The sequence below is a fragment of the Puma concolor genome, chromosome B3, assembly GCF_028749965.1.
Source record: "Puma concolor isolate L17-30 chromosome B3, mPumCon1.1.hap2, whole genome shotgun sequence".
Classification (NCBI taxonomy): Eukaryota; Metazoa; Chordata; class Mammalia; order Carnivora; family Felidae; genus Puma; species Puma concolor.
The window spans coordinates 145,431,754-145,453,571 of NC_141672.1; the positions used below are offsets into that span (position 1 = coordinate 145,431,754).

General features: G+C 50.1%; 1 protein-coding gene across 4 annotated transcripts in view; it reads right to left on the reverse strand.

Annotated features, from left to right (window-relative positions):
* HOMER2 (homer scaffold protein 2) overlaps window positions 1-21,818 on the reverse strand; it is a 96,864-nt gene that overhangs the window by 14,055 nt on the left and 60,991 nt on the right. For all 4 annotated transcript variants that reach the window (XM_086711694.1, XM_086711695.1, XM_086711696.1 and 1 more), the window contains exon 3: window positions 11,424-11,555. In XM_086711694.1, coding sequence (XP_086567820.1) covers window positions 11,424-11,525 — 102 coding nt within the window. In that variant the 5' untranslated portion in view covers window positions 11,526-11,555. The remainder of the gene's footprint in view (window positions 1-11,423; window positions 11,556-21,818) is intronic.

Here is a 21,818-nt window from a genome sequence, read left to right on the forward strand (position 1 = left end):
GTGTCTGGGGGCATCCTGCCCCATGTGGCCGCCTCCTACGCTTACCCAACTAGGTGGGGCATCCCTCAGAATATGAGCGTTATCCCAGAAGAGATTTTGTGTAGGCACCATAAAGACGTTTCAATCCTATTAAGACGTTAAAAGATTCAATTTTTTAATTTTTTTAGCAGTTATTTATTTTTGAGAGCGAGTGGGCATGAGTGGGGGAGGGGCAGAGAGTGAGGGAGACACAGACTCCAAAGCAGGCTCCAGGCTCTGAGCTGTCAGCACAGAGCCCAACGTGGGGCTCGAACCCATGAACCAGGAGATCATGACCTGAGCCGAATGAAGTCGGACGCCTAAGGGACCGAGCCACCCAGGCACCCCTCAAAGATTCTACTTTCAAAACGCATCATTTTAAGTGCTTTTGTCCAGTATCCATTAAAAGTCAAATGTGATGTGAAGAAAACTGTTCCCAACAGACAGCCCTGCCCGGTCTCACCCGTGCTGCACTCAGTAAGGAGGGGGACGCCTCTCTCCCTACAAGCAGGCCGATGTTCTGCCAGGCTACCAAACCAAATGGGCACTCTTTCTCACGGATCCTTTCTTGTCTCTGTCGTGTCTCTGCCCCTTGTCTCACGGGAAGCTGTTTTTAAACTAGACTGGAAATGTCATTAGCCAGCGTCATGCTCATTCAGTCAAAAACACATGGTCCAAGCAGCACTCAGCCCTTCGGTGAAGAGGTACCCCTCCCCCCCCCCCCCCCCCACCCCGGCCACCATGTGTGAGCTGGGCCCTGCAGGAAGCTGGGTGCTGAGGCATGTATACTCATATACTCAGATACACTCATATACTCGGGTATACTCATATACTCATATTCAGATATACTCATACACTCATATACTCAGATATACTCAGATATCTGGTGCAGCTACCAGAAACCGCTCTGCCTCCCAGGAGGCCAAGAGCTGAGTAACAGAAGTCAGTGGCAACCAAGTCAGTATACAAAGTTCTTCCAGGCTTTGGCAGAACAAGTCACTTCTGGATGAGTTCGGGGCCTCCATTCACTCTGTCTCTAACATCCCTAACTGGTGAAGACCTTAGCTCTGCTCTTGGAGACTCTCAGCCTAAGGCGCAAACCTTCCATTCCAGTGGCGGCTTCTTTCTTTGTCCCCTGACACCCATCATGGCGGCCCCTCAGTGGTCCCACAGTCGCTGCCTTGGGTAGGCGTACTTACCCCCCACTTCCCCTGGGCCCTGAGCACAACCACATCTGCATGTGAAGGAGTGGAATGGCTTCTTAACACACGTTCTCTCTTTTGGTTCTTCCCCACCATTCTGTTCGACGGGATAGCTCTACAGGGTTCCGATGAGAAAATGCAGCCTTAGGGAGGCTGGTTAAAGCCCGGGGTCACACGGCTAGTTATGATAAACCTGAACTTGGACGCAGATCTGTCTTCCACACACCCAGTTACCTTCCTGTGCCAACAAGAATGCCAAGAGTCTTGCCCAAGGCAGTTGCTGAATACTTAACTGATTAGGTTTTCCACTTGCAGAGAGAAGCTCCATTACCTTAAGATGTAAAACACGGTTGTACACACTCCCTCTTTAAAAGAAAATTACTGGGGCGCCTGAGTGGCTCAGTCGGTTGACCATCTGACTTCGGCTCAGGTCAGGATCTCCTGGTTCGTGAGTTCGAGCCCCGTGTCGGGCTCTGTGCTGACAGCTCAGAGGCCTGGAGCCTGCTTCAGGTTCTGTGTCTCCCTCTCTCTCTGCCCCTCCCCTGCCCACGCACTGTCTCTCTCTCAAAAATAAATAAACATTAAAAAAAAAAGCCTTTAAAAAATTACTTCTAAAAGCTTCAACTCAAAACAGGCCACGGGGACCTTTAAGGCAAAGACGAGGCTTGAGGCACAGAATGTCAGACATGGAGTGGGGAGCCCCTGGCCAGTCCCGATCTTATAGCTCTCCTCCGCTACACTGATGGGCGGCTCTCCTTCTCAGTTATAAAAGGGAGAGCACGAACACATACACCAAAACACACAACCTCAAAGGGACTGCGGGATGAGGGTGCCGTTATAAATAACAACAGCCAGGGGCGCCTGGGGGGGGGGGGCTCAGTCGGTTGAGCGTCCAACTTCAGCTCAGGTCATGATCTCGAGGTTCATGAGTTCGAGCCCCTTCTTGGGCTCTGTGCTGACAGCTCAGAGCCTGGAACCTGCTTGAGATTCTGTGTCTCCTTCTCTCTCTGCCCCTCCCCCACTTGTACTCTGTCTCTCTCTCTCAAAAGTAAATAAACATTAAAAAAATTTTTTAAAAATAATAACAGCCTAGAACATCTCAGAAAAAGAAAAAGAAGGACACCTATTCTTGGCTTCACAGGGATAAGAGGAGAGCAGCTGGAATGTCTCATCTGGCCGTGCACTCCCAGCGACCCTTAGGTGCTCAGTATCCACATGGGGACACATGGGTTTCGTAACCGCCAAGGTCACCCTGAGACTGAACACAGGCCATCTGACACCAGCACTGGACACTACAGTGTCCTAAGACTTACCTGCTTAACTGCTAGCTTGGGTGAGCTGCTCAGTTCCGACCCTCATCAGCCTTTCAAATGCAGGGAAATGAGCCTCTCTGAACCTCGGTTTCCTCATCTATAAAATGTGGGCAATAACACTACCTCCATGGATCACTGGAGAAAAAGGACAGGGCTTTGCTGGGCATGTGACAGGGGTTCAAACAGGGAACTGTGGCATCTCTGGCCTCAATCTGACTAGTTTCTTCAAGTAAAATAAAAGTGAGAGCCTTGAAACCATGAACGTTAGTAAAAGAGTGCCAAAACAGGGTGAATTCATTCATTCAGAACTAGGAAGTGGTGATCTCTATGTACTTGGGACTGTGCCGGGGACACTGAAATACCTAAGATTTGGTTTCTGTCCTCAGAGAAACTCTGAGTTTTTGGAGGATTTTGTTTGACATTCAAATGGGTAAGAATAAAAAAGGAAATTTCACAAAGTAAGCCTAAAATGCAACCAAGTAGGATAAGCCCTATAGGATCAATTTGGAACAAATAATCATTGTAGGGGCGGTGCCTGGGTGGCTCAGTCGGTTAGGTGTCTGACTTCGGCTCAGGTCATGATCTTGCGGCTCGTGGGTTTGAGCCCCATATCGGGTTCTGTGCTGACTGACAGCTCAGAGCCTGGAGCCTGCTTCAGATTCTGTGTCTCCCTCTCTGTCTGCCTCTCCCCTGCTCACACTCTGTGTCTCTCTCTCTCTCTCTCTCTCAAAATAAATAAACGTTAAATTAAAAAAAAATTTAATAAATCATCATCTTAAAAGATGTGTTATCAGTAGCCGCGTGAGGGAAACAGGCCCTACCTCTTATATAAACATCATCTTGTGACAAACGAGGAATCGATACACTGATAGGGAAGGTTACCCCACAGAGATGGAGTGACACAACGTTAGTAAACAGGGGAAATGAATTTAAACCTTTACTACAAACAAGTGGCATGATACATGATCAGTGAGGTAACGGGGTCGGGATATTTTTTAAAAATCTGGATGCAAACAGAATTGAACGTTCACCAAACTTCTGCTTGAGGGGTAAGAAGGTAATGTTCTCAACTTGGAAGAAATAAAAGAGAATCACAGAAGAGACAGATTTGTCTAAAAAAACAGGTGAAAGCTTTGCAGCAGCAAAGGGGAAGAAAAACTAAATCAGAAGGGAAACAAATGCCTGGGGGGGAATATCCGTTGCTAGGCTGGTATCACAGAGAAGGGCCCATTATCTTTAGTAGAGGAAGTTCGTACACACTGAAAAGGAAAACGTGAAAACCCCAATAGATAAACAGCAAAATGCGCAAATATAAAACACAGTAAGTAAGCAATTGATAAAAACAATTGTTCAGTCCCACTGGAAATGCAAATCAAAATAATGAGGTACTATTCTTTGCTTGCTAAATTAGCAAACAGTAAATACAGTTACAATACCCAGGGCAGGCAAGACATTTCCAGATCATCAGTGAAAACAGCGTTCATACCCCTTGACCTAAGTGATATCACTTCAGGGAAACTATTCTGTGAAAATAATTGAGAACGTGAAAAAAAAAAAAAAAAAGGCCTCAATACAATAATGGAAACTTAGAAGCAACCAAGGAGCCAGGGGATTGTCCACCGGTGAAAAATCTTATCTCCAAGGCTTAAGTTTTCTAACATTCCCCCTTACTATAAAAAAGAACACGCAGGGCGCCTGGGTGGCTCAGTCGGTTGAGCATCCAACTTCGGCTCAACTCATGATCTCACGGTTCATGAGTTCGCGCCCCGTGTCGGGCTCTGCGCTGACAGCTCAGAGGCTGGAGCCTCCTTCGGATTCTGGGTCTCCCTCTCTCTCCCCCTCCCCCGCTCACGCTCGATCTCTCCCTAAGATAAACATTTAAAAAAAAAAAAAGCACAAGCTTCTGAATGTAGAAAGTACAGTTTAGAAAAAAATATTCTTCAAACCCTATGGTCCCACCACCACATAAACTTCCAATATTTTCCTATCTCTATGTATGCATCCATTACACACATTTATCTTTGAAACAGAATGATATGGTACACCTCGTTTTATAGCCACTTTTGAAATTAACAGGACATTAATATTCCCATGCAATTATATGCTTTTCTATTACCGCATGTGAATTGCTATGCAGTATCTTGCCCTGAAGGATATACTGGAATGTATTTCACCTAATTTCTTACTGTTGGACATTTGGCTGGTGTCTTGGTTTTTTGCTTTTGCCGTTATAAATGATATTTCAAGTCAAATTCTTAAAGCTCAATCTCTGTACTCAGTTATAATTATTTCCTTAGAATAAAAGCCAGTTAATGAAACCAGTGGATCAAAGGATATTCCAAGCATAAAGCTTTCTAAAATGTATGCCAAATTCTCACGTCTTTACTTGTTAGGATAATTTTCTGCAGTTTTTAAAAATTTTTTTAATGTTTTTTATTTATTTTTGACAGAGAGAGACAGACAGAGACAGAGCATGAGTGGGGGAGGGGCAGAGAGAGAGGGAGACACAGAATCCAAACCAGGCTCCAGGTTCCGAGCTGTCAGCACAGAGCCTGACGGGGGGCTCGAACCCACGAACCGTGAGATCATGACCTGAGCCAAAGTTGGACGCTTAACCAACTGAGCCACCCAGGAGCCACTTAAAATTAAAACAAATTTTTAGTGTTTATTTATTTTTGAGAGAGAGGGAGACAGAGCACAAGTGGAAGAGGGGCAGAGAGAGAGAGGGAGACACAGAATCCAAAGCAGGCTCCAGGCTCCAAGCTGTCAGCACAGAGCCCGATGCGGGGCTCAAACTCATGAGCCGTAAGATCGTGACCTGAGCCGAAATCGGACGCTCAACCAACTGAGCCACCCAGGTGCTTTATCATTTTCTGCAGTTTTTAAACTTACAGTAATCGTTTTTTAAAAGTTAACATCATCATCTTTTTCATCATTATCCTGCTAGAAAATGAAAGACTATTATCTTATTTGTGGCTTTTTTGTTTTTTCAGCCTTGGCCAGTGAAGACTCTGTGACAGACACTATTTGCTCCATTCAAAATCCATTTCTTGTTTTCTCTTGGCTTAACAAAATCTCAAATTTGACTGGAGCAGAAAATTTCCAAGGTGAGAGAGAATGAGAACCACTCTGAGCTGGCCATAGTGACCTACTTCTTCTGCTTTTTTTTTTTCCCCCTGTGGGAAGGTGGCCCAGGGACTGACAGTTGGACCCAAGGAGAAGTCTGCAAAGAACCTCACAGGGAAGGTCCTGTAGCACTACCTTCTACCTTCTCCCTCTTACAATGAATGCAGATGTGATGGATAGAGCTTGAGAAGCCATCTTAGCACCATGAGGAAAATGCCAATAAAAGAAACAAACATGCAGAGCTCTCACACCCAATATCGTGGGGCCACTGCATCCTGCTGGCAACTGCCTGCCTTAGGACTTCTCTTCTGTGTGTAAAGAAGAACTCTATTTGTTTCAGCCTTGTGACTAGTTCCCTGTTACTTGCAGCCAAAGGCATTCTCACCAAAACATCAAAAGAATGAATGACTACTATCTCCCACTTTAAAACAACTGCCCTCAAATCAGAAAGGTGGCAGACAGAGCAATGTTCTTACAACTACACAGACTTAAGTGAACATAAGGATACAAATATGAATTACAGATGAAATAATTAAAATGGGTCAAGAGCAAACGTTCTGTGTGTGTGTGTGTGTGTGTGTGTGTGTGTGTGTGTGTGTGTGTGTGTGTGTCAGGGTTCAGACGAATCAATCGCAGGGCACAAGCAACCCCACCCTGGGTCACCGCCTTCGTGGCAGGAAGTGCTTCCTTCTGTCTGGGATAAATGACACCAAACTCAGAGCCAAACTCAGAACAGTGACATCTAAGGTCAGATACCAGAAAGAATCTAAACTTTAGCAAGTGGCTCACTTTTACATTTGGGTTTCCTTCCTTTTTGTCTCTTTTCCGAAGCTCCTCCTTTTACCAGAATGTGCAAATCCCTTCTAACGTTCAGTAGGCCGCTATCACGTCCCCTTGGGCGGGTGGACAGCCGAGTCCCAGCTTACCTCTGGGACTACACAGCTGCTATTATTTTTGGAAAGCCTGTCTAAAGAGCAGAAAGTGTCCCTGTAGGACTTTTGGGACCGTGGTGTAAAGTGGTCCTTATAACGGGAACAGTGGAGACCAAGGTTTCTATTTTCCTTCCGGGGGGTAGAGAGAGACGTGCGTAGAAAGTGTTCTCAAGTGAAAATAGCCGCGCTGCTGTTCCTTTTTCTAGCCTAGTTATAGGGTTTGATTACAGATTCCTGTCTCAGGACTGTGGGTGGTTGCTCTGTGGAGTCAGAAATACTCGGCCACAGCTGTCCCCTCAGGTCCAAGTTCCTTTCTGCTAGCTAATTGCCACTTGTCGAGACCTCCAGGCGCACTTCATGGTAATTTATCCGTGTGTGGTTAATCGTTCCCTTCACAGAGAAGGAGAAAAGTTGGCTTGAAACATTCTGAACAAAGGAGACATCCGAGGGCTTCTTTGATAAGCCTCTGTGACAAGGGCAGGTCACAGTCACAGAGCCGAGACTCCGCTGCCAGAAGAGACCAAGTGACCCGGGAAGACCAGACACTCCGTGGAGTGTCTCCACGAACGTGGAGGCAGGCATGGCTTGAGGTCCCCCCAGGTCTTGGCGGACAAAGAAGTGAACTTTCACAACTTGTTCTGATTTTTGAGTTCCCCCCTTCCTTCGATTCTTTCCGTTAAACTCTCTCCTGTTTATCCTTCCTAGCAACTCTGATTCCTCCAAAGATTGAAGAAGTTGTTCCAGGCAGCTGAGAGGGATTCTGCCTGGGCTTCCAGAAGGCCTGGAGCCTCGGGCGGAGTCAGGGACACACGGCCTCACGGCCCCGCCAACGCCCTGCCTCCCACAGGAGCCTCCCCGTATCGCTGTGTCCCCAGGGGTCTGAGGACCCCAGCGAGTGTGGGAAGGGGGCATGGGGGGCAGGGCAGGGGCTGCTCCCAACTCCCCCACCCCGCCTCCTCCGGGCAGCCGTGGTGCCCACCCCAGACAGGGGTTCTGGAATCATTCATTCACCAAACCACGATCATACTTGCTTCCAATTCACAAAAATCCTCTCTGATCCTCACAGCCCCTCTTCTTCCTTGTTTCAGAAAATGGCAGCTCTGTCCATCCGTCCATGTGCCCGCCCTCATCCCAGAGCCCCTGCCTCCCACGTCCACTCACTCAGGTCCTCGCCATCTCCGTTCTGGACCAGAACAACCCCGTCTCCCTCAACACTGGAAAGATCTGCCTGCGGTGCGGATCCGACCATTTTTGTTCTTCGCTTGAAACCCTTCGTAGGCTGCGGTTTCACGTCTGGGCCGGCCTCTACCAGCCCGGCCCACCCCCAAAGCCGCACGCCGCATGACCAGCCCCCGGCACACGCTGTCATGGGGTTGTCCATGCGGGTCCCGTGAAGTGGACGATGATGGAAAAGGAAAATCCTCCCTGTGGGCACGACCTGGAGTGTTTCCTTGTCCAGTGTGCACGGGGCAGGTCGCCTGGAGTCGGGTCTACACTGAACCCTGGGGAAATGGTGAGGGGCCTCGCTGCCTGGGTAGGGACTTGGAAGAAACAAAGTGGGAAATTTAGTGACAAAGATTTGGGAACGGCTACATCAGTGGAACCCAGTGAGCCCAGAGGGAACCCAAGTCTGAAAGATTCATATTCTGCATGAATGGCTGCAACTGGCTGAAAGCCTGTGCCCCCCTCAAATTCTTACGTTGAGGTCCTAACCCCCAATGTGATGGATTAGGAGGTGGGGCCACTGAGAGGTGATGAGGTCATGAGGGTGGCTGCCTCATAAAAGGGATTAGTACCTTTATTTATTTATTTATTTTTTAATTTTTTTCAACGTTTATTTATTTTTGGGACAGAGAGAGACAGAGCATGAACGGGGGAGGGGCAGAGAGAGAGGGAAACACAGAATCGGAACAGGCTCCAGGCTCTGAGCCATCAGCCCAGAGCCTGACGCGGGGCTCGAACTCACGGACCGCGAGATCGTGACCTGGCTGAAGTCGGACGCTTAACCGACTGCGCCACCCAGGCGCCCCGTTAATGCTTATTTTTGAGACAGAGAGAGACAGAGCATGAACGGGGGAGGGTCAGAGAGAGAGGGAGACACAGAATCCGAAGCAGGCTCCAGGCTCGGAGCTGTCAGCACAGAGCCCAACGTGGGGCTTGAACTCACAGATGGTGAGGTCATGACCTGAGCTGAAGTCGGACGCTCAACCGACTGAGCCACCCAGGCGCCCCAGGGATTAGTACCTTTATAAGAGACTCCACTGATTGGGGTGCCGGGGTGACTCAGTTGGTCCAGCGTCTGACTTCAGCTCAGTTCATGATCTTGCGGTTTGTGGGTTCGAGCCCCGTGTTGGGCTCTGTGCTGACAGCTTGGAGCCTGGAGCCTGCTTCCGATGATTCTGTGTCCCTCTCTCGCTCTGCCCCTCCCCCACTCGTGCTGTCTGTCTCTCTCTCTCTCAAATAAAAACACTAAAGAAGAAGTTATTAAGAGACCCCATAGAGCTCTCTTGCTCTCTTTGGGCCACGTGAGAGCACAGTAAGAAGTTGCCAGGACACAACCAGAAAGAGGACCTACCCCTGAACCTGACCGTGCCAGCATCCCGATCTCAGACCTCCGGCCTCCAGAGCTCCAAGAAGTCAGCTTCTGTTGCCTGTAAGCCACCCCAACACGTGGCATTTTGCTGTAACAGCCTGAACAGACTATGCTCTTCCAAAGTCCCCACCTTCAACACCAGAGAGAATCCTTAAAAACCACACGCCCCACCCTGGTCCTGCAGGCAGCCCAGTGCTCGCCCAAAAGGCTTGCCAACACACTCGCCGGGCACCAGAGAGGCCCCTCGCGACCTAGATGACCCCCACCCCTGCTCTCCACGGCCGCCCCACCCTCTGACCTGCTGAGCGCCAACTGCCAACAACAGGGATCCACCCCGAGGCCCCAGATCTGCACCGCGCCCTCAGGCCACCGGCCAGCGGCTCGGTGGAAAGCGGATCGCACGGGGGCCCTTCCTCCGGAGCACTCCTCCTCCCTTGACAGATGCCATGGTCTGTCGTCGCTAGGCCAGCCCCGCCGCCTGGAGGCCTCCTGAAGGTCTCCTGTGCCACACAGCACAGCCCCAAACCAGCCAACCCGCTTCTGCGCCGACAAAACGAAGCAGCGTCCGATAACCTTAGGACCGTGGGCCCTCCCGCCTGCTGTGCTGCCTGCGGGAGCACCAGGCTTTCCGGGTGGGAGCACGTGGTGCTTCTCCCCAGAGGCGCAGCATGCGAGTCCGGGGACCAAGGGACATCGCCTCCCATGATGATACCCGATGACCTAGACTCAAGGATTTTCCCTGTGCTTCACAGCCCTGGTGAGCTGGACGTGTTGAGACCCAAGAAAGAATGCTCCTGTGAGCAGGTGGCAAAAAAGAGATGCTCAAAGTGCCACCGGGTCATTTTGGGTCTCTTGGGCTTCTTAGGGAGTGGCGTCCATGTAAGGACCTGGGGATACAGAGGGCGTGGGGTGGCCTCCATCGGGGTCGCGTGTCTGGCTGGGGGTAGGATGGCTGGGTCTGTGGGCTGCAGGCCTCCTTAGAGATGTGTGTGTGTGCCTAAGCGTGCACATGTGTGTGCCAAGTATGCACGTGTGCATGTGCCTAAGTGTGCACATGCGTGTGTACCTAGGTATGCACGTGTGTGCCTGAGTGTGCACGTGCGTGTGCCGAGGTGTGCGTGCATGTGTCCACAGTACACGCACACACGTTGAACAGAGAAGAGGTACAAATCCGTGGGCCCCTGCAGGGCGGCTTCCTGGCTCGTCTGAACCTCCTCTGAAAGCTGTCCCCCGTGTACTCAGGAAATCCAAGCATCCCAGTCCATACCAAGTGGCCCTGTCAAGTCCCCCGAACCTGGAATTTTGTAAATGCTTCTGGGAACGGACAGGACCACAGCTCCACGTGCTCAGCGCCTCGCACGGGGTCCGCCCAGCCACAGCTCAATGAGTATGCTCACGGCAATGGTCTAGAGAGAAACAACTCCCAGAGCCTAGCCTCCTGAAGCCAGCCTGGCTCCAGCCCTTCCCTTTCAACTCTCCCCCGGGGTTCCCTGAGGCCCTCTGACCTTCCAGTAAGTTCCTGTGTCATGTAAACTAGCCAGTCTCGCTTTCAAGCAATGCGTTCTGAACACGCACACGGGGCTCCTTCCCCATCCTCCAGGGAAGCCCACTTGCTCACACATCCATCAGTGGGTGAGCCTCTCAGAAGTGGTCAGCTTGTTCCCGCAGACCCTGGGGCTCTCCAAGCCTGTGGTCGGTCACGATGTGCTCCTCAACACCTTCTGACTGTCCACAGAGCGTGTCCTGGGCCCCTCGGAGAATCAAACCTAAGCTACGAATCCTTTCCCCAGAAACCGTGAGACAAAACGTGGTGTGACGCTTTAAGGGGCACAGGGCCTCCAGATTAGGAGCTGTTTGCTAGTGAGTAGTCAGCAGGACCTCCCTCTCCTTAAGGGCTCCAACCAGGGGGTCATTGATGCTGGTGGCCGCCAGGCGCATGCACTCTGGGCACAAGGCCCGGGGTGACACACGGGGAAGGAACCGCCTGCAGAGCCGCGCACTGGGGCTGGGATCTCAGGCTCTGCAGGAGCAGGTGTCCTGTGAGTTTCCTTCCCCAACAACAGCTTCACTTCCAGGGACCTGGGATTTCGAAAAGGTCATCCATCTGGTTGGGCAGCCCTGCGGGGCCAGACAGGGTGAAATCAAAGGCTGAAGAGGAATCCTGCTCACCAGCGGGGCCACTCAGGCCCTCAGCACCCAGGGACTGGGTGACAGTGTCCGGACGAGGGGACCTCGTTACCTTTGTCAGCTGCTGCTCCGAGGAGAACCCCAGGCCGAACACAGTGTTGGCTCTGCTGTCCGCCCACTGCCCAAACTTCTGCGACGTCTTGGTGAAGGTCATGTTGGGTGTGATGGTGCTGTTTATAATCACCTGCAGGAGAGAACCCAGGAGAGCAGGAAGTGAAACACAGAATTCGACACCAACGGAACTCCTTACGAAGTCTTCGTCTGGCACGGCTGGTGCCTAACGTACGCATCCCCACTCTGTTCTTTTTGGTCCCGAGTTTCTCCTCTCCTGGCACATTCTGTGCTGAGTCAGATACACAACCATGATAAGGGGTAATTTCAGAGACTTAAAAACAGACCGTCGGTCTGAAATAAGATCGTACAAGTTAGTGGGAGAGAAGTCTGCCCCGAGTGGAGAATAGTTTCCAAAACTGCTGTTTATTTCCTCAAAGCTGCCACGCATCCAACGGCCCTTCGTGGCCAGCCACACCACACGCTCTGACGACCCGCGCTGTGCCCCTTTTTAAGCACCCGGAGCCCCAGCGTCCGGCTCCAACAACTTAAAATCTCCATAAGCGATTGGGGCTTGCTGTTTCCCAACAAGAAGGTGAAGGTATACTTAATGGGGGTAATCTGCCGAGGGTTAATTTACAAAGGAAGTAACCATACAGGCATGAGCTGGGTGGAGGGAGGCTGTAGGGGGTGGTGCGGGGACCTGGTGTTAGATGTCGCCCCCTTCTCTGGCTCAAAGGATCAGGGAGGAAGAGGCTACAGACTGAGGAAGACCAGAGTCACGTAGAGCTGGCTGCCTGGAGGAGAGAGGTGACCTTTTGTTGAGAGACATCCCAGGATACGCATGGCTTCCCACAAGAGGGGAGCCGGGGGCACAAATACCCTCGCTTCTCCCCTTGATCTCCTGCCACTGGCCAGACCCAACCAGAAGCCGGAGGCCCCCGGGGACCCATGCTGCGGTCTGCAGATCAGCCTCTGGGAGGCCACGGCAGGGTACGAAGGGGAGAGAACGAACCTGGAATGATAAACCCAGCACACGCTACATTCATACATTCATATACTGAGCATTTACTTGTCAGGCATTCTGTCAACCGAATACGAGATGAATGAGTCAAGATTCCTCATCTTCTAGTTGCAGGAAGTCAGGAAGAGGGTGGAGACATGTAAATAAATAATCAAGGAACAACTGAGAAGCGTTAGGAAATAGCAACTAAGGCTCACTCTGGCAGAAATCCTTCGAAGCCCTGAGGCTCTAAGTAACAGTCAAGAAAAAGGTCCCTGGAAATAAGGGATTCTTGGACGTTTGTTAACAAGCAGGAGTGACAAAACTCACTGCTGACTTCCTCATCAAATAGCTTTTGCATGCTGAGTAGGGGCGCACCGCGTTCTGCTGGGGTTCACATTACTGCCTGTCACGGATAATTGCGTTGTTTACAAACTGGAGGTTTGTGGTTACCCTGCGTCAAGCAAGTCGATCGGCACCATTTTTCCAACAGTGTCTGCTCACTTCAGTGTCACATTTTGATGATTCTTGCAATATTGCAAATGTTTTCAATTATTTAAAACAATTTTCTTTAGGGGCGCCTGGGTGGCGCAGTCGGTTGAGCGTCCGACTTCAGCCAGGTCACGATCTCGCGGTCCGTGAGTTCGAGCCCCGCGTCAGGCTCTGGGCTGATGGCTCGGAGCCTGGAGCCTGTTTCCGATTCTGTGTCTCCCTCTCTCTCTGCCCCTCCCCCGTTCATGCTCTGTCTCTCTCTGTCCCAAAAATAAATAAACGTTGAAAAAAAAAAATTAAAAAAAAAAAAAATAAAAAAACAATTTTCTTTAAATATTTTTGAGAGAGAGAGAGAGAGAGGGACAGAGTGTAAGTGGGGGAGGAGCAGAGAGAGGGAGGCACAGAATCCAAAGCAGGCTCCAGGCTCTGAGCTGTCAGCACAGAGCCCGTCGCGGGACTTGAACCCACACACTACAAGATCGTGACCTGAGCCGAAGTCGGACACTTAACCGACTGAGCAGGTCTACTCATTCTCCACTGTATGGTGGGAAATGCGTATGAACACGCTGTTAGGGTTCCACATGACGTTATCACCTACAAGAGAAAGTTCCCCTCTTCGTCTGCTGGGCAAGCGGGGAGTATAGCAAATCCATGTTCCACGCAGGCACGGAACCAGGTTGGGGCCCAGTTCCAGCTCTGGTCAGGCTCAGTCCGCCTCGGCTTCACTTCTGTTTTTAGGGCAGGCCCTCCACGGCTCTCAGCTGGGAGCCTGGCACGTCTTTATATCCTCTTCCCTGAAAGGCTTTGGGAGATCATCCCGTTCTGTCTGAGGTCTTCAGCTTCGTTCCGTAGCCTTCCAGATTTTAACCTTCAAATCTGGCAAACCTTGAAGGGGAAACGGGCCGTGCCGTCTGGGGCCGCTCGTCCCCAGTTCTGTCATTCAGGCTCCCACATCTCTGCTGGTCTGTCTTTTCCCCAGGGGCCAAACACGGACTTTGAGGCTCCAGCTCCTCCCCACACCCTTTAGTGCCCCGGAGGAGGGGGGGATGTAGATGCCAGCGCCAGTCCCCAGCCCCTCTGGAGCTTTCCTGCCTTCGCGGTTCTTCTCCAGACCCCTTGGCAGGCCTCCACTTCTTAGCACTGTAAACACGAGGGAAGTTTTACTCGGCCTTTTGGAAACGTCCAGCCTACCTCCAGACCCGCAGAGACCTGCCGTTCAGCCACTGTCTTGCGGGGAGGCCAGCCGTGGGCCTGAAGCCCACCGGCCTCCGAGGCTGCCCCCCGGGCCCTGTGCGCTGTTCCCCGTTCTGTGCGCTTCCTTCCTCCCCCCAGCAGCCCCGGCCGGCAGCCAGGCCTGGCAAATGCTCCCGACACGGAAAGAGCTGCCACCTGCCACTGACCTCTCCAGTGGTCCTCTCCTCTCCAGAATATTAGTCCCTCATGTCCATAGTGTTTCTACAGTTCTCTGATGCCTTTAAGCATCTTACCCAGGTTCTGCTCGTGGCCATCAGAGGAACCACTGCCTGCCAGAATTTATACACCTTACGCAAAAGTGCAAGTGCAGATGCCGTGGGAAGTTCGCAGGGCTGCAATTCACCACGTGTCTCAGGTGACACATTCTGCTGCGGAAACATGCAGCCTCGCAAGGGGCTGCCATTTATATCGAGAAGCAAAACACAGGGCGCCCGGTTGAGCCTCCGACTTCTGCCGGTTGAGCCTCCGACTTCGGCTCAGGTGATGATCTCACGGTTGGTGGGTTCGAGTCCAGCGACGGGCTCTGTGCTGACGGCTCAGAGCCTGGAGCCTGCTTTGGATTCTGTGTCTCCCTCTCTCTCTGCCCCTCCCCCACTTGTGCACGCACACTCTCTCTCTCAAAAATAAATAAAATATATTAAAAAAATTTTTTTCAATATATTCAAGGAAATGGGAAAATGGACAATGTAGATGAAAAAGGATATCCCCAGGGACTCAGGAGTTTTTAAGTTAATGTATTTATTTTGAGGGGGAGGGGCAGAGAGAGAGAGAGGGAGAGAGAAAATCCCAAGCTGACTCTGCACTGTCACCACAGAGCCCGGCCTGGGGCTTGATCTCATGAACTGTGAGCTCGTGACCCAAGCCGAGATCAAGAGTCAGACACTTAACCAGCTGAGTCACCCCTGAATTTTGTTTTTAGGAATCAAACGGACATTCCAGAACTAAAAAACGCAAAGTCTAACATTAACAGTTCAGTGAGTAGGTTTACTGATTGGATACATCAATAGCCAGGATTAGGGAACCGGAAGGCCGATTGACAGAAAATATCAAGATTGAAACAGAACCAAGAATCAGGGGGTGGAAAGCTGGTAAGAATGTAAACCATGTTGGATGCACTCAGGAGGTCTAGTGGACACGTAACCAGAGTCCCAGAAGGCGAGGCGAGAAGACGGAACAGAGCGATATTCATAGAACGGTTGAGAATTAAAAAGAAAAAAAAATTTTTTGAGTCCACAGATTTGAGAAGCTGAATGAATCCCCAAGCAGGAGACAGATTTAGCTCTTAAAGCCAGTTAATCACTGTTTTCTAAGTAATACGTACATTACATTCCTTTTCAGCACTTACTAGTTGTATGACCTTGAACATGTCATTTGATAAACGTGACTTTGTCGAGCCTCAGTTTTCCCATCTGTAAAATGGGAATTAGATAGAAGACTGTATGAAAAAGTGCCTTAGGATCTGTTACATTCTAAAGAACTACCAGGGGACTTCACCTATGTTATTCCAGCCTGACTCTGGAAGAGCCTGTTTGGGGTGAGCTTCAGAAGTGTGTCCTCTACTCTGCTCAGCCTCTGTCTTCTGACTATCAAGAGGGTTTTGGGGACGCTGACCTCAAGGTACAGGTTTGCTGTAAAGGAGCAGAAAGATCTAGAATGAATCAGGTTTCCGAATGGGTCTGGTGATGGCTTTGCCCTTCCCAGCATCCTGGTAATTGAGAGGTGACCAGGGTTGGCTTTCTGGGGTCATGGGATCCACCCTGATCGAGCAGCCCAGGCACACACCAGCCCTAGGCCTGCTCTGATTCCACCATATCAGTCCCAAGCGGAGCTGTGCCAGACCCCAGCCAACCTCCGAGGCCCCAGAAGCATTCCTTTATACTCGCCCCTGGTTTAGGCCGCTCTTCCCACTCCCCTCCCCCCCCCCCCCATCGCCGACAGCGTCCGGTGACAGCAGGCAGAGCTCTTGACCAACTATTTCAAATTTGGTTATCTGAAAAATGCTCGATAACGTGTCCGAACTCACATGGGCTTTGGTACCCCAGGAGAGTTACCACGTGGATGGGAAGGGAGCCAAGATTGCAGCGGGGGGCGTCCCTAGTCCACAGACGGGGTAAGAAGGGAGGTCGTCAGGCACAGAAGGAGAAACGTTGTATAGAAATTCCGAATACAGGTTTTTGAGTCGGACAACCTGAGTTTTACCGCTAGACTGTGCTCCTCACCGGCTCGTTTTCTCGTCCTGTGAAATCAAGGTGAGAGCCTAGCCCCAGGCCCCCGTGAGCTGACAGAGACAATAAACGGTCGTTCTCTTCGTGTTAACTTCTAGAGGTTGTTCTGCCAAGCAGGCAAGGTTTATGCGTGAGCTGATGCCTCACTAGAAAACCCAGTAGGCATGTTCACACACGCACAGCAATGACACTTATATTACTAGAGTACCTGTTCAGTGTCCTCTCTTCCTGCTTTAGCAGATGAAAGAAAAGCGTTCTGAGTTGGCCCTGGAGAATAAACATTTCCTTCATAAGGAAAACCCCTAGTGGATTCATTCTTTGGAGTATTTGCAGGCACACCTCAGAGATATTTTGGGTTCGGTTCCAGACCACGGTGATAAAGTAAATGTCACAATCAAGTGTGGTAAGCGAGGTTTTCGGTTTCCTAAATGCATATAAAAGTTATGTTTCTACCGTGCTGTAGTCTGTTGGGTGTGCAATAGCATTGTGCTTACAAATAGTATGTCATTTTTTAAAATTCTTTTAACGTTTATTTATCTTTGAGAAAGAGAGTCAGAGCATGAGCGGGGAAGGGGCAGAGAGGAAGGGAGACACAGAATCGGAAGCAGGCTCCAGGCTCTGAGCGGTCAGCGCAGAGCCCCACGCGGGGCTCGAACCCACGAACTGTAGTGAGATCATGACCTGAGCCGAAGTAGGATGCTCAACCGACTGAGCTACCCAGGCGTCCCCCACAAGTACACACGTTAATTAAAAAATGCTTTATTGGGGCGCCTGGGTGGCGCAGTCGGTTAAGCGTCCGACTTCAGCCAGGTCACGATCTCGCGGTCCGTGAGTTCGAGCCCCGCGTCGGGCTCTGGGCTGATGGCTCAGAGCCTGGAGCCTGTTTCCGATTCTGTGTCTCCCTCTCTCTCTGCCCCTCCCCCGTTCATGCTCTGTCTCTCTCTGTCCCAAAAATAAATAAACGTTGAAAAAAAAAAAATTAAAAAATGCTTTATTGCGGGGCGCCTGGGTGGCTCAGTCGGTTAAGCCTCCGACTTCAGCTCAGGTCACGATCTCACGGTCTGTAAGTTCGAGCCCCGCGTCGGGCTCTGGGCTGATGGCTCAGAGCCTGGAGCCTGCTTCCGATTCTGTGTCTCCCTCTCTCTCTCTGCCCCTCCCCCGTTCATGCTCTGTCTCTGTCTCAAAAATAAATAAACGTTAAAAAAATTAAAAAAAAAATGCTTTATTGCTAAAAATGCGAACCATAATCTGAGCTTTCAGTGACTTGGAGTCAGTGATCACAGATCACCATCACGAATACAATGACTGAAAATGCTCGCGGGGCACGTGGATGGCTCAGTGGGTTAAGCCTCCGACTCTTGGTTTCAGCTCAGGTCACGATCTCATGGTCTTGTGAGTTTGAGCCCCTCTCATTAGGTTCTGTGCTGACAGTGTAGAGCCTGCTTGGATTCTCTCTCCCTCCCTCCCTCTCTCCCTACCTCTCCCAAACTCTTGCTGTCTCTGCTTCCCTCTCAAAACAAACAAACAAACAAACAAACTCAAAAAAAAAAAAAAAAAGAAAATGTTTGGGGTGCTTGGGTGGCTCAGTTGGTTAACCGTCAGACTTCGGCTCAGGTCATGATCTCATGGTTTGTGGGTTTGAGACCCACATCGGGCTCTGTGCTGACAGCTCAGAGCCTGGAGCCTGCTTCAGATTCTGTGTCTTCCTCTCCTTCTGCCCCTACCCCGCTTGTGCGTGGGCACGTGCTCTCTCTCAAAAAGGAAAAAAAAAAAAAGAACTTTCCAGATTCAGAAGAGAGGAAGAAATGGGAAGGAAAGCTATCGTTGACTTCCATGTTACCCATTATGCTGCCACAGCTCCCCGGAGGTGGCTGGTCTGACCCACCTCCGGGCCATACTGCTGAGTCCATCTGTAACCAGTGAGACAAGTGGCTGGCTGTGTTCCCAGGACACCCAGCGCGAGAGTCAGTGGGAGCAATCACATTGTCAAACACGATCAAGCCCACAGCCTGCTTCCTTCATTTTCCACCAACATGGGAACCTCATTCTGTGCTGTACGTGGGGCAGCCCAGCAAGACTAGTCTCCCGGGAAGACACGCCTCGTGCGTGTACTCCTCCTGGGCCCCCAGGTCACCTCTGGCCACGTGGTCTTGTACCTGGAATTCACCTTAATACTTCTGCTTCTCTCGAGGCTCCTTCACCCTCCTCAGCCTGCACGAGGGAGCACAGGAAGGGGACGCCCGTGAAAAGCCCATCAATCTGCTCGGGTCTGCGGTGGGAGTGCCCTGCGTAGCTGTGGGGTAGGAGGGACGCCCTGGGGTGCAGGGAGGACCCAGTCCCCAAGGGAGGCTCAGCTCTGGGCTGACGAATGGACCCCTCTCTCGTGAGCCTGGAGACAATGAGGTAGGGTGAGTTTCACAGCCAGAAGTTTAAACTCCATTTCACTAGTAATATGGAAACTGCATGCCCATTACCAGTATCTACTCACCAAACCCAAAATATGTCTGATGATACCAAGGGTGGGGCAAGGGCATGGGGCAATGGGGGCTCTCACAGACTGCCAAAGTCACTTTGAAAAACAATGTGGCTTTCTCTCTCAAGTTAAGAATGCACCTTCTTAGCGCACCTGCCTGAGTGCCTGACTCTTGGTTTCGGCTCAGGTCACGATCTCACAGGTGGTGAGATCTGACGTGTTTGCTGAACAGCACAGAGCCTGCTTGGGATTTTCTCTCTCCCTCTCCCTCTGCTTCTCTCTCAAAATAAAATGAATAAACTTTTAAAATATATTTTAAAAATAAGTAAATACGTAAAGAAGAATGCACATTCTCTTTCACTCTGCCACTGCACCACTAAGGACACCCATGAAAGAAATCTTTGCACAGGTCTAGCAGGAGATATAAACAAGAATGTTCTCAGTACCAGTTCTGCAAAAACAAATGTTCACTGCCAGCAGAACACATAAACTCCTATATTCCTACAACGAAATATATCCCACGGTCAAAATGAACCAAGGCTGCAGGCATCAACCAGGACGAATCACAAAAACAATGCTGGAAGGTGATCAAAGGTACAAACTTCCTGCTGTAAGATACATAAATACTAGGGATAGAAGGTACAACATGATGACCACAGCTAACACTGCTGAATGATATATGGGGAAGTCATCAAGAGTGTAGATCCTGGGGCACCTGGGTGGCTCAGTAGGTTAAGTGTCAGACTTCGGCTCAGGTCATGATCTCAGTTCATGGGTTCGAGCCCTGCATTGGGCTCTGTGCTGACAGGTCGGAGCCTGGAGCCTGCTTCGGATTCTGTGTCTCCCTCTCTCTCTGTTCCTTCCCCGCTCTCACTCTCTGTCCCTTTCTCAAAAATAAATAAACATTAAAAAAAGAGAGAGACAGAGAGTAGATCCTAAGAGCTCTCATCACAAGGAGAAACCTTTCAGGGTGCCTGGGAGGCTCAGTCTGTTAAGTGTCCAACTCTTGGTTTCAGCTCAGGTCATGATGTCGTGGTTTGTGGGTTTGAGCCCTGTATTGGGCTCTGTGCTAACAGTGCAGAGCCTGCTTGGGATGCTCTCTCTCCCTCTCTTTCTCAAAATAAATAATCTTAAAAAAAAATTAAAAAGGAAAAAAAAAACAAGGAGAAACTTTTTATTGTATCTATATGAGATCAATGTAGCTAAACCTACTGTGGAAATCATTTTACGATATATGTAAATCAGGGGCACCTGGCTGGCTCAGTGGGAGGAGCATGCAACTCGATCTCGGGGTCATGAGTTCAAGCCCCATGTTGGGTGTAGAGATTAAATAAAATTTAAAAAAATATATATGTATGGGGCACCTAGTGGCTCAGTCAGTTAAGAGTCCGACTCTTGATTTTGGCTCAGGTCATGATCTCACGGTTTGTGAGATCGAGCCCCACATTGGACTCTGCACTGACAGCACAGAGCCTGCTTGGGATTCTTCCCCCCCCCCCTCTGCCCCTCACCTGCATGTGTGTGCTCTCTCTCAAAATAAAAAAACAAACATTAAAAAAAATACATATATATATTTGTAAATCAAACCACTATGCTGTATGCCTTAGACTTACACAGTGATGTGTGTCAAATATGTCCCAATTAAATTGGGCAAAAAAACCCCAACGCTAAGCAAAATAATAAAAAGGAAGTCACAAAAGTAGATACACAGTATGGGTCACCAGTAGGATATTTATATAAAGGTCAAAAACAGAAAAAACTGATATATTATTTAGGGCAAGGATCAAAAAAAAATATAGCCTGCAGGCCAAATCCAGCCCATAATCTATTTGTGTAAATAAAGTTTTACTGGCACACAGCAACGCCCATTCATTTACATACTGGGCTATGGTGGTTTTCTTGCCACAAGAGAAGTTGAATAGCTAGACAGAAACTATACAGTTCATTAAAAAAGTTACTACAGGGGTGCCTGGGTGGCGCAGTTGGTTAAGCGTCCGACTTCAGCCAGGTCACGATCTCGCGGTCCGTGAGTTCAAGCCCCGCGTCGGGCTCTGGGCTGATGGCTCCGAGCCTGGAGCCTGTTTCCGATTCTGTGTCTCCCTCTCTCTCTCTGCCCCTCCCCTGTTCATGCTCTGTCTCTCTCTGTCGCAAAAATAAATAAACGTTGAAAAAAAAAAAAATTAAAAAAAAAAAAAAAGTTACTACAAGGCCCTTTAGAGTAAAATTTTGCCAACCTCTGGTTTAGGGATACACACAGGGGGCAAAACCATAAAGAAAATTAAGAGATCGCTTAATGCAAATTTCAAGAGAGTGGTAACCTTCTGAAAGGCATATAATTAGGGACAAGCCCATAAAGGGACTTCTGAAGGAGCAGTAAAATCCTAAGTTCCTCAACCAGGCGGCTGGGTATAAGAGTGTTGGCTCTATCCTCAGACATTAAACGGTACCAATAAACAGTTATAACAAAGTTGGGGGCGCCTGGGGGGCTCAGTCGGTTCAATGTCCGACTTTGGCTCAGGCCATGATCTCCCGGTTCGTGGGTTTGAACGCCATATCGGGCTCTGTGCCGACAGCTGGGAGCCTGGAACCTGCTTCGGATTCTGTGTTTCCCTCTCTCCCTGCCCCTCCCCCGCTCATGCTCTGTCTCTCAAAAATAAACAAACATTAAAAAAAAAATTAAACTTGTCAGAGAGGCTAATCTTCACTGTGAGCAGAAGCTTCTCGAATGGGGAGGTGGAGCCCTACACTCAGGGACACTGAGGAATTGTGCTGGGGACAAAGGAAGGGGCTGGGCCTGTGGGTTCCGGCCTCAGGGGAGAGGGGGGCTTAGCAGACTGTGGGGTTACCGGAGTGGGGTGTGTCCCCAGCAGGAGGGGACAAAAGAACAAGAGAAGAGGCCCCGGTGGCACCAAGAGGAGCAGGGGAAGGACGCAGGAGGCAGTGGGGACA